Source organism: Pteropus alecto, unplaced genomic scaffold (genome assembly GCF_000325575.1).
Source record: "Pteropus alecto unplaced genomic scaffold, ASM32557v1 scaffold76, whole genome shotgun sequence".
In the NCBI taxonomy this organism is placed as follows: Eukaryota; Metazoa; Chordata; class Mammalia; order Chiroptera; family Pteropodidae; genus Pteropus; species Pteropus alecto.
Window position 1 is genome coordinate 7,757,513 of NW_006443138.1, and position 16,662 is coordinate 7,774,174.

The 16,662-nt window shown below is 37.0% G+C and overlaps 1 protein-coding gene across 1 annotated transcript in view; it reads left to right on the forward strand.

Moving 5' to 3' along the window:
- Nucleotides 1-16,662, forward strand: part of KCNMB4 (potassium calcium-activated channel subfamily M regulatory beta subunit 4) — a 52,255-nt gene that overhangs the window by 18,012 nt on the left and 17,581 nt on the right. Inside the window, exon 2 of the mRNA XM_006923736.2 lies at nucleotides 7,605-7,732. Coding sequence (XP_006923798.1) covers nucleotides 7,605-7,732 — 128 coding nt within the window. The remainder of the gene's footprint in view (nucleotides 1-7,604; nucleotides 7,733-16,662) is intronic.

Genomic DNA, 16,662 nt, shown 5'->3' on the forward strand with positions numbered 1-16,662 from the left:
TACAAATTCTGTTGGTCAGAAATGCAGACAGGACATGATGGGGACAGCTTATCTCTGCTCCATGATATCTGAAGTCCCAGTGGAATACTTGAAGGCTGGAGGCTGGGATCAGCTGAAGGCTCATTTACTCACATATCAGGAAATTGATGCTGGCTGTTGGCTGGAGGGCTGGTTTCATCTACACCCAGGCCTTTCCATGTGATCTCCTTGCGTTTCCTCACAGCATAGTGTTTAGATTCCAAGGACAAGCATTCTGAAAAGAGAGATGCAAGCAGAAACGATGTCACCTTTTCTGAATTAACCTTGGAAGTCACACAGCATCGCTTTTTCTCTAATCACAGGCTCATTCATGTTCTAGGGAACGGAAGGTAAACCCACATCCCTACATAAAGAAGTGACAATGTCACATTGTAGGAGCGTGTGAAATGGGATAGATGTTGCTACAGTCATCTTTGGAAAATACATTCTGCCACAATAGGAAGCATCAATTTTTCATCATTACCATTTATCAATCCTGGTTCTAGGGGACTTATCAGGGACAGGACTTATTGGTCTCCATGCAGAAATGACGGTTGTAAAATTTCATTAAATATATATATATATATGCACACATACATACACATTTTAGATTTGTGTACCTTACAGTACACAAATAATGTCATCAGTGAGGCATATCTGAATGCATGCATGAGCATTTAAAAAAGTTTTATTTTATTTCAGTGTTCTGTAGGGTCATAAGAGGATTGGCCATCTCCTCAAGGATTTTACATTACAATCATAAGCCATTGAACAAATTTTTACATGTACTGTCACGCTTGTTATAAATAATAACTATTGAGCTTCTTCTAGATTAAAACTTCTTGTTTTGGTCTGACTTCTTCTATTTAGAATTGACCTTTATGTTTGACAAGATAGTGCCTTTTTATTTTCTAACTCTAAAGCTGAATGAACTTTTTTCTCTTGAAAGTGGAATATTATTCCAGACTTTCGTCAGCTTTAATAATATCACCAACCTTAGCAGTCTTTTCACATCAAGAAGTTAAATGAATATTATTAAATCATAAAAATGCAGATGTAATATCAACACATGATAATAAATTCTAACTAAAGGAGCATTGGTGAGTGGGCAGGAATCCTCTATATGTGATTGTGAGCAACTTTTCATGGAAGCCTTTAAGGGGAGAAGAACAGTTCCTCAATGAGTAGTAGTTTGGATAATTTGAGCATTTTCCAACACCATCTCCCATGCCCCCTATGCTCCAAACACATTAGATGACTCATTCTTTCTGAAATTTCCATATACAAAGTCTCTTCCACATTTCATTTCTTCTTCTTGCAATGTTACCTTCCCAACTCATTCACTGAGAAGCAAACTCCATAAAGACACAAATCAAAAGTCATCTCTTCTGTGAATGAAGCCTATCACAATCTCAAAATCGTAAAACCAAATCTTCGCTTCCTCGTCTGTAATCAGAAAGCCTTTTGAAAATATACTACTATTACAACACTGCCTGCTCCTGGGAAGGGAGGAGGAAGAGGGGTAAGGAGTGAGTAATATCTAATCTCTGTATGCTGTCTGGCATTCAGCAATTAAGAGTAGTGTGTTGCATAAATTATTAATTCTAAAAACCTGTCATTCCAAGGGAGAAGGAGAGCCATTAAAAATTCAGATTCCTAGTCCGACTGAATCAGACTTTCAGCAGGTGGATCTTTTTGACAAGCGATCCAGTGGTCTGTGGAGCATACTTTGATAAACACTCTTCTAGGCTGAGCACCACTCTGTTCCTGCTCATTTTAGCTTCTCCTGTTCTTAGGTAGCCTTGCTTTTCACATTTTCTAAGCCATTTATTTAACCTTCAGATTCTTCCATGTGATTATTTTCATTTAGCTTTCAGATATGGATTACACTCTGAAACCACCTACCCTAGAACTTAATTTTTTAGCTGACATGTAATTTTGTGTTTGTTTAATTAACCTACATTCATAAGGTACATGTATGTGCATGAGTGCCTGTCTGTGTGTCTCTGCATGTGCATATGCGCGCAGTTAGTGAAGTCTTGAGGCATACGAAACATTGTGGAGTTTATAAATGGCTCAGTTACACTCTCTATTCCACAGTGCTTTCCTGATTATATGTTTATATTGTCAAAAAAGTCATTAAAATTACAAATCATAGCTCACACATAGATGTCTAACAGGAGTTCAGAAAATGGAGTTTTTAGTATAAAATATAATTAGACCTATGTTCCAGTAGATAATGTTTTAAGAATTCATTATCCAACCAAATTTACTTTGGAAATTAATCAGCTAAACCCATTCAGTACTACCCTCCCTGCCCACGTGTAGTCAAGAAAGAAACTGGAGAGACAAGCCAGTTTCTCCATTTTTGTTTTAGCTAATGCCTAACATAGAACCCGGTTCCCAATGTTTATTTAAATAGATCACGTGTTTTGTTCAGTGGTTTTTCTGAAATGACTCAGTAAAGAAAGAAAGTGAATTCTGCCTACTCTGCCCACATAATTGAAATGCAACCCTGAAGACACTTATCACACAGAGAACCCACTCAAGAAGAGTTTTATTAAAATAAAAATCCATTGTGATAGGCTGGAAAAGAATGCTATTATAAATCTTGTTAAACCCTAAAATAAGATAATGGAAAAATAAGTGATAATCAAAAATAAGTGTAATCAAATATTCCACATCAAGTGTCTTTCCTTAATAAACTCACTGGAAGCCTTTATGTTAATATACTCAGAATAGCCCACTCAATCCCATCAACTTTGTCCATGAATGCAGAAGTTAAATTTATCCTAAAAGATAAGCATTAAACAAATATATTAAGATCACATGCCTCTTTTTCTCCTGACTTTTTAAAGAAAGTGATTTCATGCTAGTTTAGGCACCAAATGACAGACTCCAGGGAAGGTTATTTGGTCAATAGTAATATTAGAAGTTGGGAAATGCTGCCTTTGCAAATGAAAAACAAAAAAGGTCAGAATGATGGGCAAGTTTCTCCAAGGGAATGCTCATTGTCCTCCATGACCAAAGACATTGTGTCTATAAATTCACCTAAGTGAAATTATATTCATGGCACCAAAAACCAACCCTGGAGCCAAATTGAGATAAGAGGGAACACGCAAAGACTTACAATGCATTTCTCTTGAGAAGGTACCAGGAAAACAAAGGATTGAGAGAGATTGCTTCAGCTCTTTTGTCCTCAGGAGGACTACACCAATTTCATTCCCAAAGAATCATTATACTGGTTCTTCAATGCAAAAGTCAGCTCATCTTCCCTAACCCACAAGCCTTTAGTAAATATACTACTATTACAATACTGCCTGTTCCTGGGAGGGAGGAGGGAAAGGGATAAGGAGATTCATTCCCTCTTAGGAAGCACCAAAGAGAGAAAACAGGGAAACCCTAAAGATAAAGACATGGGAGACAGTGTGATGCAGTGGTTAAGAACACTCTTCAGTCTGAATCCTAGCTTTTCCTCTTGCCATTGTTACTTAGGGAAGGTTTTCTTAAACCCTTTTCTCTCTCAATTTTCTCATCTGTAAAATGAAGGTGGTTATAACATTTGCTTACTTGAATTAAGTGAAATTTGGATTAATGAAATACTTGACATACATAGTCAGTAAATGTTGGCTATGATGATAATAGTGGTGGTGATGATGATGATGATGATGATGAGGAGGATGGTGATGGTATGTTGTACATTATTCTTTGTGTCCCTCCCCCAAAGGAGAGAGATTCATGGTGGAGCTATTTTGGTGTCTGGAAAACCATCAGGCTTGAATAACCTAGAAAGGAAAGGAATCTCTATGACTGAATTTTTAATATTTTTTTCTAGAACACTGCTTTGACATTTCATTTATAGCTTATTTAAAATTTTTAACAATCTACACTGATCCACTTAAGTAGAACTGAGAAGAAATCTAGGGAGAATCTGAGTTTGGCTTCAGAAATTTTAAAGACAACTAACTGGAGAATCAAGATATAGGAAAATGAACAATAATGATTTTTTTAGAACATAAAGCTTAGCCTTAAAATTTTTTTCTTTTCAAAGCGATGCGAGCTTTGAAAGTTGCTAGAGCATTATAAGCTCATTATTTAATCTATGATACTCTTTGAAAAGAATGCAGTCCATGAAAAGAATACTTGGATTTTGATCTCAGGTTATTTTCCCCAACGAAGAAAAGTACTTTGCTTCCAAAAATCCATCCACACTAGCTCGAAGTTTCCTAAAGGCAAAAAAACATTTATTTTATCCCACATGAAATCACAACATATCTAATACAAAACTACACCTTCAGTGAAAGTTTTTATCTGACCTTTTCAGAAACATGTAGGTATGATTCTCCTAGTCGGATCATAGCGTTGTTGTCATTTGGTAGAGACATTTCTTTTAAACCCATCCCCAGTTAATTTGCGAAATTTTTAAGTGCTTTAATTACATTCGTTTATTAATTGTTATTCCCCAAAATGTTTAGTGTTGAGTATACTCATTGCAAAAAGGGCTCCGATGAATTTTTAGGGCTTTACACCTCACAGCTTCTACCTCTAAATCTAGAAATTTTTCCATCCTACAAAGAACACAAATGATTGGCACTTATTCTCCCTTTATAGACTAATTGGCTATGCTAATTAAAAAAATGTTTCAGTAGAAGGAAAGGAAATGTCCAATATGTTATGAAAAATAAGCAATAGGAAATTCAGAATCCCTGTTATGAACATTTCCCTAATGCAAAGTACAGGTCCCCAGGAAAGGACCTACCACACTGGTCCTTTTCTTTGGCCGAGATGGTGTCTCAGTTAGACTTCCCAGCCATCTCTCCAGAGGGCAGGATCTCTTCTGGGAAAAATATTGCAATAGCGTTTGTATTCCTGCCTTTTGCTGGGAACTTTCTTGGTGTACCTCCAAAAAGAGAATCAGAAATGTAGAGCTAGAAATTATTTTGGAGACTTTACAGATTAGAAAAAAATTAAATCCAGAAAAAAGGATGTTGTTTTCTCAAGCCCAAACACCTAACAGATCATAGTACTGGAGCCCTATCCGTTGCTTCTAAGCTGAACTCTGCTTTGGATGAATTCAGAATTTATAATTTCACAGAAATGCTTAGCTTTATATTACTGTTGTTAATAGAAGTGGAACTATATATGCAGAAGATAAATATGTGGTGATTCAATTAAAATAATATTTGCATAATGTGAATTTGCTATATATAATAGAAAATAACCAAATCAACTCAAATTAAAATGTGTTTGAATTGTTTTTTAAAATGTTTAATCACTGTGAAAATAACAATGATCTTGAATAAAAATGTATCTAAGTGTGTTATTATTTACTTAAATAGAGTTGGTATACAATATCATATTAGCTCTAATAGTTTCAGGAGTACAGTATAGTGATATGACATTTTTAAACCTTAACAATGTGATCACCCCAATAATTCTAGTAATCATCTGTCATCATGCAAACTTATAGCAATATTATTGCCTATATTTCCCTTCATCTTTTTAATCTATCCACTCCCTTCTGGTAACCATCCCTTTAGTCTCTGTTTCTATGAGTCTGTTGTTGTTTTGTTTTCTTTGTTCGTTTGTTTTGCCTTTTTAGATTCCACATATAAGTGCGACCATACAATATTTGTCTTTCTCTCTCTGACTTTTTTCACTTAGTATAAACCCTCTAGATCCATCCGTGTTGTCACAAATGACAAGATTTCATTCTTTTTATTGCTGTATGATATTCCATTGTATATTTATACCGCATCTTCTTTATCCATTTATCTATCAGTGGACACCTAGGTTGCTTCCATATCTTGGCTATTGTAAATAATGCTGCAGTGAACATAGGGGTGCATATATTTTTTCAAATTAGTGTTTTTGTTTTCTTTGGATAAATACCCAGAAGTGGAATTATTGGTTAAGTGTGTTATTATTTATTCTACCAACATTTTTGAAACTTCACCATTATTAGACGTAGTTCTAAGTGTGAAGATACAGACAGAAAAAATAATAGCCCTTGTCCCAATATGCCAGCAAACTGGGAAGGCTGACATAAAACAGACAAGTATCCTACTGTGTGATTCCAGTTGTGACAGCGTGGGGTGCGATACCTATGGCCACACAAATGAGGGGGCCTCAACTGTGGAGTAAGAAGGAGAAGGCTCCCCCAAACAAGTTACATTAGAACTGTATCTTTAAAGAAGGGAACTAAGGGAAAAAGGCATTAAGAGGAGAGAAAATAGTGTGTGCCAGACAGGTAGCTGTGGCAGCAAGTGGCAGATTTGGGGAGCAAGTGCTTCTATATGGCTGCACCATAGGCTTAAATGATGCCAAGGACAGGTAGGGATCAGATCATGATGAGCTTTGTACATCATGCTAAAAATATTTTTATATTTTATATTTTACCAGAAAATAATGGGAAAGTATTGATAAATTATTTGCTCTTAAATAATACAACTCAAATTATACTATAAAGCTAAGATGTTTTTCCTGCTCCTTCCTATCGGATATCTGGGAAAAACATCTGAGAGTAGAAATCACAAGAATCTAATTCCAGTTGTAGAGCTGACAAAAATATCAATTTTCTCATCTGTAAAATGGAGATCATTAAAGGGTTGTTGTACAAAGTACATAAGTTAAAGCCTGTTAAGCATTTATTACGGTGTCTGACATATTATAAACACTCAATAACTTACGCTGGCATTGTCTTTGTCGTGATCATCATTATAAAAGACTGAATTGGAGAAAATGGATGAGAATGCTAAGGGCTAATTTTAACATCTAGAGTTAAGAGTAATTTTCCAATTCTGCTGAATCTATATTGCTTAGAGTAATAGAGTCCCTTCAGAGAGAATCACTTTGTCAGAGGCAAGGCTGGGAAAAGGCATCGGTTAGTAGAATGCACTGATTATGTACTTGAGAAGAACTTTTCTGCTGATTTTGTTGTCCAAGAAAATGTAAGAAGAGAAAACTGGAGTTTCAACTGTGGAGAGCAGTATCTGAGGAGAGTCCACGCTTGCTTTGTTAGTCAAAGGTGGAAGAGGAAAATAGCAACATCCATAGATAGAAATTGGATATAAAATTAACTCTTTATGTTGTACTTCCCTATGTTGTTTGTCAGGCTCTCCAAAAGAGAGTATGCTTTTAGTTTGCTATTAGATCGTAACTAATCGTTTATACTATATCCTTATACTGTAAAGACAGAGGTTATTTTTTGCTGTGTTTTTGTTATTGGAATATTTTCTGTAATTGTGCCAAACTGGAACTTTGGAATATGCAGCAGGCTCTTGAATAACGTCATTTCGTTCAATGTCATTTCATTATAACGCTGATGAGATGCCGCAGGAACTTAACTCTTGTTTATATCCATTAGCCCATGGTAAAATTGGTTTTGCTATACCAATTCCAAGAACCTATTGATGATGTTGAGTGAGGACTTGCTGTAGTTTAGCAATCTCAATTTGGTTGTATTAAAAATTAAGTAGGTCAGAATTAGATTTACTATCTGCATAACGCCATCTCTCTATTAAAAAATAGACCGTTTCAATATTCTATAGAATAATAGGATTACTTTCTGTGTTCTGTTTTGTTAGTGCTCCTACATCCCTCCCTGTAAGAGAGAAAATCAGAAGAACTTGGAAAGTGTCATGAATTGGCAACAGTACTGGAAAGATGAGATTGGTTCCCAGCCATTTACTTGCTATTTTAACCAATTTCAAAGGTAAGCCAATGTTTGCATGTGCATATTAAAATTGTAGCCTCTGTAGTTTTTGACATTAATAAAATATAGATTGTGCTCACTTGACAAAATATACAACATGGAGATAGTCTCAATTCTTTCCAGCATGTAGTTAGGGAAGCCCCGTCTTACTCTATGGGAAGGGAAGCATGAAAAGAATCTGCAGGCCAAAAAGAAAAAGAAAAAAAAAGCTTGTGTCATAGAGTTGACCCTCAGGATACGCTAAACAAGTGCCTTAAGTAGGATCATTGTATGCTAGTGTTATTCCCTGAAAATTACAGATTAATGTATATAATGTAAATAACCACAGGTTTGTCAGTCTTTCAAACTGTATCAAATCTTATCTTTCATTTTCCTTTCTGTTCTGACGAAGTATAATAAAATGAGTTCATACCATTAAAACTTTGCCTTAGAACTCAAGTTATTCCATATAACAACAGCTCCTTGGACTAGAACACCAGTACCCACCTAGGTTAATCATAGAAATTTACTTATCAAAACTTTACTGAGTCTTCTTAACTCCTTGCTGTACACTTCCACTTGGATGTTCTACACTTATGTCAGCTTTCTCGTCTTTTTAGTGAGTGGTACTGTCATCACTTGTTTACCTAGGCCAGAAACCCTTTAATAATTCTTCATTCACTTTTCTCCTTTTTACTCTGTAACCTATGTTCACCGTCGTATTGATTGTACCTCTGTAATGTTTCTTCTCTGCCTTCCTTCTGCCCCTGTCTTAGTTCAGAGTCACATTATTTCTTTGTTCTATGAATGCAGTAATCTTTTAACAAATCCTTCCATCTGCACCTCACCTCCATTCCAAACCATTCTGTATGCTGCTGCCAAGGGGATCTTTCTAAAACATGATTCTAATCAGGTTTTTTAGTAAAGTCCAAACATTTTGGCCTATGTGTCAGGTAGCTATTGCTATGTAACAAACTACCCTAAATCTAGTGGCTTACTACAACAATGATTTATTATTTCTTATGATCTTGCGGGTCGGCTGGGAGGTTCATCTGCTGATCTTTCCTGGGCTCACGTGCAGTCAAATGATGGCTAGAATAGCTGCATGGTCCAAAATGGCCTCTTCCCTTACATGCCAAGCACTTGGTGCTGGCTCAGATGAAGCACCTTAGTTCTCCTCCCCCTGGCCTCTCATTCTCCAGTAGACTAAATCACCATCCTTACAATATGGCAGCTTCTGACAGCATTTCAAGAGAGCCAGGCTTTGGCTCTAGAACTAGCCTAACATTTCTGACATGTTGTACTGGTCAAAGCAAGTTACGAAGCAGCCCAGATTCAGGGGGTGTTGAAATAGATTCTGCATCTTGATTAAAAAAAAAAAAACTGCAAAGATGTTGTGGCTATATTTAATCTACCATATCACACAGGTTCCTCAAAGTCTTGCCCCAGACTACCACCTCTCCAGCCTTGTCTCTATACTCATGTTCTTTGCAATGGTCTTTCTTTTTTTTTAATTTAAATTTTTATTTTTCAATAGAGTTCACATTTAATATTATTTTATATTAGTTTCAGGTGTACAGCATAGTGGATAAACATTTATATAATTTACAGAGTGATCCCCCCATAATCTAGTGCCCACCTGGCACGACACGTAATTATTTCAATATAATTGACTGTATTCTCTGTGCTGTACTTCATATCCCTGTGACTGTTTAGAAACTACCAAGATGTACTTAATCTTTTCACCATTTCCACCTAGCCTCCCAACCCCCTTCACACCTGGCAATCATCAGTTTGTTCTCTGTATCTATGAGTTTGTTTTCATTTTGTTTCTTTGTTTGTTTTGTTCCTTAGATTCCACATATCAGTGAAATCATGTGGCATTTGTCTTTCTCTGCTTGACTTATTTCACTTAGCGTAATACCTTCTAGGTTTATCTATGTCATTGCAAAGGGTAAGATTTCATTTTTTTTTTTATGGCTGAGTAATATTCCATTGTTTATATATGTACCACAACTTCTTTATCCAGTTGTCTGCAATCGCCTTTCTGAACTGTGTGCAGTTCCCAGAATATCTTATACTTTTATATCCATGCCTTTTTAGTTGCTTCTCCTGCTTCTCGACTGCCTTGATGGAGACTCCCCAGATATCACCTTCTCTGGGCTGCTTTGCTTGATTTCCAAAGTTTGATTTAGTTGTATGTCATTTAGGATGCCATCTGCTGCAGGTAAACATAAAACTGTGACTGACTCAAAGTACCATAAATGGGAAATTTATTATTTCATACATCAAGAAATGCATAAGTGGATCAGGACCTTAGAGTTGTTTGATGCAATGACTTAACAGTGTCATCGAGAACCCAGCCTGATACTGAACCCACCGCTGTCCGAGTTGGGTGACCCCTTATGCTTCCGGCCCCTGACCAGGAACGGGTTTCAGCATGTGGGTGAGCTTGAGCTTGAGCTTACAGTTGGAGACAAACAAGGGCGCCCCCTCCCATGGGCTGTCCTGACTAAGTAGCTGTCATCTTAATAAACTTCTCCTCACTCCCTACTCAGGCACTGAGTTCTCTAAAAGCCACCTCCCCCAAACAGGGTTGCCTCCTGTGAGGGCATGAAGCCTGAATATCCTCAGCACCCAATCAGGACTGTTCCTCCAGAGTGGTGAGAACCTGTTTGAAGAGAGCGAAACCTATGTTATACGCTAATTGTGTTAACTTTGGTAACAGTAAAGTTAAGCCTACCATACCTCCCTCAGAATGCAAACTCATTGCCTGTCCATCATCTCACTGTCTCATTCTCAAACTGTCGGGGTGTAGATAGACGTGGGGGCGATCTGTCACAATCAGCGATACTTGAGACATGATTTTAAGTGACTCCGGGAAAACAGGAGTTTGGAGTTTGGCTCTTTTACCATGACATATGCAAGAGGAAACAAGAGTGCTGGTTGGAGGTGTGAAAAATGGCAGCTCCCTGGTGCCATCTTCTCTTAATACACTTTTTACTACTGCTAAATATGAGATAAAAATAGCCTTCCTGTAGAGACTCCCAGATGCTCTCGATAAGATGAACTTTATATTTAAAGTAACCTTTAGATTTCACGCACATGCAGGAAATTAGGGAGAATAGTTATCAAGAAGTTTCCGTTTTCAGGAAAAGGATGGTATTTTAAAAATCAAAGACAAAGATCATTGGAGTCTTAGCTTTCCACTGTTTAAGCCTTATTTAGGAGAGCTGTACTCAAGAGTAATGTCTGCAGTGGGCAGAGCAGCCACCAACAGCCATGCCTGCCATGGGAGACCAATCCCCATGTGGTCACCCCTCCTACGCCAGGAAGGACACAGGGCCTTAGGGGAACCTGACACAGGCTGCTTCCATTCATGGTCTTCCCATGTAACCTTTCAGCTCTTTGCCTTCCTCAATCTTGGGGCTTACAATCTCCTTCCAATGTGTAGATTTTTGTTTTACACATTTTTACACATTTTTACATAGGCGAGGTTACACTTTTACCCTCCTCGTACCATTTTTTGTCTCTTAGCGTTTCCCTAGCTTATTTCTTCTCAGCAAAACCCGAATTATGCCCCCTTACCGAATATGTTTTGATATCTTTCCATTGCTGGAAAACTTCCCTGGAGTCTTAGTCTTCTCATACAACTCTTCTCTTGATATTTGCTTTAACTGGTTTCCCCTTGAAGAAGGAATATCCCTGGAAAATGGTTACTCGCTCTGCAATTTCCTTTGGATCAAAGGGCCAGGGGGAGTGATCAGTCTTCATTTTTTGAACTGTTCCTCTATACAGTGTTTCTCTATACAGATTTACTTTTTAATTTTTATTTTATCCTTCTGAGTGCACAGAGCAGCTTTACATACACACACACTGGGTTCGGGCCCTCACTGCTTCTCATCTGGATCGTCGAAGTGATCTTCAACAGGTTTTTCAGCCTTGGTCTTTCATCTATCACCCACGCTACACTAGGTTTTGTTTTTCTTTGTTTAAAACATTATTTGATCTTGACACAATCCTCGATTAAAATTTTCTGCCCTCTTATTGTTCATAGAATAAAGTCCATGCCCTTCCAATTCCAGCTTCAACTTCTGTTATTTAATTATGTGCCAGTCATAGGGAAACAAAAGCAAAACAAAAGAAAAAAAGTAGACATGGTTTCCGCCCTCGTGGAGCTTGTAGTCTGTCATCACACCATTAGATAAATAATTACAAAGTAGGGTAAATGCTATGAAGAAAGAGCCGAGGGTGCTACCATGAGATAATTATAACAAGGTGGGGAATTTCAGAGGCCTGTCTGAATAAATCATAATTAGGTGGAGACCAGAGGATGCTCAAGAATTAGTTAGCTAGGTAAAAAGTGAGGGGAAGAGTATTTCAGAATGAGGCAACATGCAAATATGCAAAGGTTCTGAGGCAAGAAAGAGCTTGGTGGGTGTTAGGAACCGAAAGGCCAGCGTGGCACAGGAACCGTGAGTGAGAGGGAGATTAGTGAATGTCGACACTGGAGAGAGTAGGCAGAGCTTAGCTTTCACTTAAATGCAGTAAGCAGCCAATGATGGGTTCTAAGTAGAGTGGTGACATGATCTGATTTAAATGCTATTCCAGTCACCTCAAATTACTCTTGTTTCTCACGTACTTCTATGCCTTTGCTGCTTTCTCTCTCCTCTCCCCTCACCTGGGGACACCTTTGCTATTGTTCACTTTTAGGAATTAGCACACCACAATGGTTATAGAACCAGGCACATTCTAGAGTGCGTGGTCTTGGGTATGTTGCTTTAACCTACCTGCGCCTCAGTTCTCTTTGTAAAAGGGAAAAACAATAAGGCTCTTGTGAGGTTATCAATGAGATGGCATGTGCGTAACCTGCAGTAATGCCTATAAAAGTGTTTGCTATTGTTATTTTTATTACTATTAATAAGATTTGCCTCAAATGTCACTGTGTAACATCTCACCTGTTCAGGTACAATTAATTACTTCCTCTTCTGTGCTCCCACACTACGATGGTTGCTTTTCCCCACACTGTTACAGAGATAATTGAACAGTACCTTTCTCCTTTTACATAGATTATGAAATCCTTAAGGGCAGCCTTATGGCATCGGACATCTGGGTTTACATTTCTCCTGTACCACTGATTAACAGTATGATCTTGGGTAAATTGTGCAACTTCTTGATCTTGGTTTCCTCATTTATAAAATGAGAGTAAAATACCCACTTTAAGGAATTTTTTGGGTAAGAATCATATCTATATAGTCGTGAGTATTTAGTAAATGTATGTGTGTTTCTTCCCTGCCATATAAATTTGTAACCGCTAGGGTAGAAATAACTAATCAGTGAATTGCCTAGTTATTCACTGGAGGCCAAGTGAAGTATTGAATTAATAAATAATAGAGATTTTATTAATGAGCAAAGCAATAGAACACACATAAATAACTAAAAAGAAGAGATTCTATTAATAAATAAAATAAATATGTTATACTTCTGCTACTGAAAAGATATGTCTTGATTTTTAAGTTCATTCAAATTATGTTTGTCCTGTAGTATATATTTTAAATTAAGTTTACCCTTAACATTTTAGGAAAAGATGAATATAATGGCCTAAGTTAACACTGAGTAGAGTGCAGAACATAGTTTGAAGCTAATAAAATAGAAGATTAAAAGCAACCAATTAGAAAAGGACTGCTCACTTATTTAGGACTTAGTTTTCTTCTCTATAAAATTTGATAAACAGATAGATTAAATGATCTCTAAGATTCCTGAAGCTCTCTAATTTTGTTTGTTTTGTGATTCTCTGATTATGAAGGGTTGTACAATTACAACAGCTGAAGAAGCTAGATAAAATCCTAATGGTGGAAGAGAAAAAAAATTAGCAAAGAACTAAATGGTTAACAGTCTGCAGCCATTTAATAGAGGAGCAGACAGTCCTCCTACCTCAACAATAATTGAGTTTCATAATGATGACACTGAGTCTTCAAGAAAGGTTAAATTTGGTTCAACACACTCTCCTTAAAAGGCAAGGAAATGTGTAATGCATTTTTAGAAAGATATTACCAATAATATTTTAACATTTTTGTTAGTTTTCATTCCATTTAAAACATTAAACTTCAATTATTTGGAAAATTCACTTTTTTATATGAATAACTACTTCCTCTTTTTGAAATAAACAGCATCATTTTAGGCAAGATCTTCCACAAAATAGCTTATCACTTTTCTATCATGGCGTTCCCCTTTTCAGTGTCTTAGATTTCACCCATAAAATTATAACCATTTCAGTCATTTACTCTTTCATGTATTCGACAAGCATTTATTAATCACCTGCCGTGTACCAGGCAACAGTAGTCAGATAATAAGACTTTGTATCAGTCTTCAAGGAACTCATTGCCTAGTATGGAAGACAAATGTGTAATTGGGATGCATTGTAGTAAGTGCCATAATGATACCACAAACACACACGGTATAATGCTTGGACCTATGGTCGGAGATAAAGAGTGGAAAGAGAAGAGCCTTCACAGGGGAAAAGTTTGAGTTGAATTTAAAGAATGAGTAGAAATTTTCCAGATAAATGAGGCAAGAGAAAGAGATTTCAGGGAAAATGCATATTCAAAAGCATTAAGATTTGAAATACCATGGCAACTGGAAGAAAGTTAGGCGCTTTATATGCTTGGAAAGTGCATTTAGGGGAAAGCTGATAGATGAACACGAAGAGGCTGAATTAGGTAATATGTAGCTTTAAGTCATGCTGAACATTTTAGATTTTATTCTATGTGCAGTGGAAGAGTGATGGTCACTTGTGTTTTAGAAAGACCAGTCTGGTGGCTGCATGAAGGATAGACTGGATATAAGTTGGGGGAAGGGTATGCAATTTGAAGATTATTGTACCAGTCTAGCCATGGGACTGAAAGAGCCTGAGCAAAGGCAGAATTAGTCAAGGAAGGAAAGGAGAGTATGGACATGAGACTTTAAGGAAGTGGAATCCACAGATTTAGAGATACACATGATGCATGATGGAGTTCAGGTTAAGAAGATGATGGAACTGGGTGAGTATGACTTTCTGTCCTGGGTGACTATATTAGAGGTGTGGGGAGGAGCAGTCTTTCCTCTACTCTCGAAGTTCTTCTGGCTAGTCTAATAATCAAATAGACATGAGACAGGTTAGCAAGAGAAAATAACCAAATTTAATACATGGCATGTGTATGGGAACCCCCCTCCCCATACATGAGAGTTAGAGACCCCCACATCCATAAGAGATTCGGATATAGAAAGGGAACCTGAGTATATAAAACATCCTGAGCTAGGGATAAAGTAGGGTGCCTTGGGGGCTTCAAAAGATCATTGCAGGATGATAAGAAGAGCTGATGCTTAGTAAATAGAAGTTTGTTCTGTCCTGTAGATAGGTCAAAAGAGGTTATCTTTGATAATCACTTATTATGGGCAAGGCCGTAGTTAAGGGAGGGGCAGAGTTTTCCTTGAGACCGTTAAAGTTACCTTCATCTCAAAAACAACTTGCACACCACAGAGGCACGTCTTGGGATGACTCATTCTGAACCGCCACAGAGGTAACATCAACAGGGAGGATTCTGGGAAAGTGTTCTGGGAACCAGCCACCTTCCATTTCTACTAGCTTTGTCCTGGCAGACAAGTGGATATATGTGGCTTGTGGCCAGGAGTGTAAAAGCCATGGTGCAACTTTGAGGTGATAAGCGTACGAATGGGCATCCATACATTAAGAAGAGTAGAGCAAAAAGACAGAAAGAGCGTTTCCCAGCACCATCGTTGATCAGCTGCTTCTGCCCTGTCTGCCTCTGGAGTTATTATGTGAGACAAACGACACTTACATGCTTAGGTACATGCCTCCGAATGCATTTAAGACCAATACAGTGAAAAATGATTGGTTAATTGTAATTGATTTTTGCGATGTCTTTGCGTTCGTTTTTGATTTATGAAGCCCTAAATACAGATTTTTTAAAATATATGTTGAATTTAATTGTTCTATTAGCTTCTAAGTTTTCTTTTTCTTTTTTAGAACAAATTACTAAACAAAACAAAACAAAATAAAACAAACAAAAAACACAAAAAATCTTGCCTTTACTGGATACAAATGAGAGAAAATGTGCATATAAAGATGGGAACTGATATTTTGAATAAATTCCATAGGGCTATTTTATTGACTTTTGAATGAATTACTAGGTTCTATATTTGGTATTTAGTAAAATTTTAATTTTTAATAGAGATTTTCACTTTTGTTTTTTATTTACTCCAAAAAATATTTCTTATAATCTATCATTAAAGAAGAGAGTGGTTCTGTAGTTATTTTTTTAAAGGAACACATATAGAGGCTTTCTCTTTAGGCACTGAGTCCAATGATATATCTTAAGTCAAAAAAAAAAAAGAAATAGTGAATCTAGACTCTTACTCAGATTGAGTCTTTTCTATATACATTTTGAGTCTTTACCATGTACATTTGTGTCTGAGGGATTACATCAGAACTGAAGGCTCTCTTTGTTCTCAAACTTTGTACTTAAAAAGAAATCAGTAAATGTTTGGCTTCTTCAGTATGCTATGGAATATGTATGGAATCCATTCCAGTGTTGCTTTGAGTCTGACATCCACATATTCTGCAAATGTTGTTGATATACATTTGAGGATCTGTTTTCTGATGGTTATTCAAAGTGCTTTCATGCTTGCAAATTAATTTTCTAACAGCTTTTATCATCATGGCAATAAAGTTAAGAATTTAATGTTATTAATCACTTTCCATTTAAGGTAGTTTATGCGGCCATCAAACAAAGCCCTGAAGGAATTTGGGAGGAAGTCTATAAGAACTGTAGGACAAGTAGGTCACAGTGGAGCACTGTCAGATGACGGAATGCAGGGCAGGGCCGGGCGTCAGGAGACTTCGGTTCTATCCATAGCTCTCTGTGACTCAGTGTATGACCTTGGGCTACTTA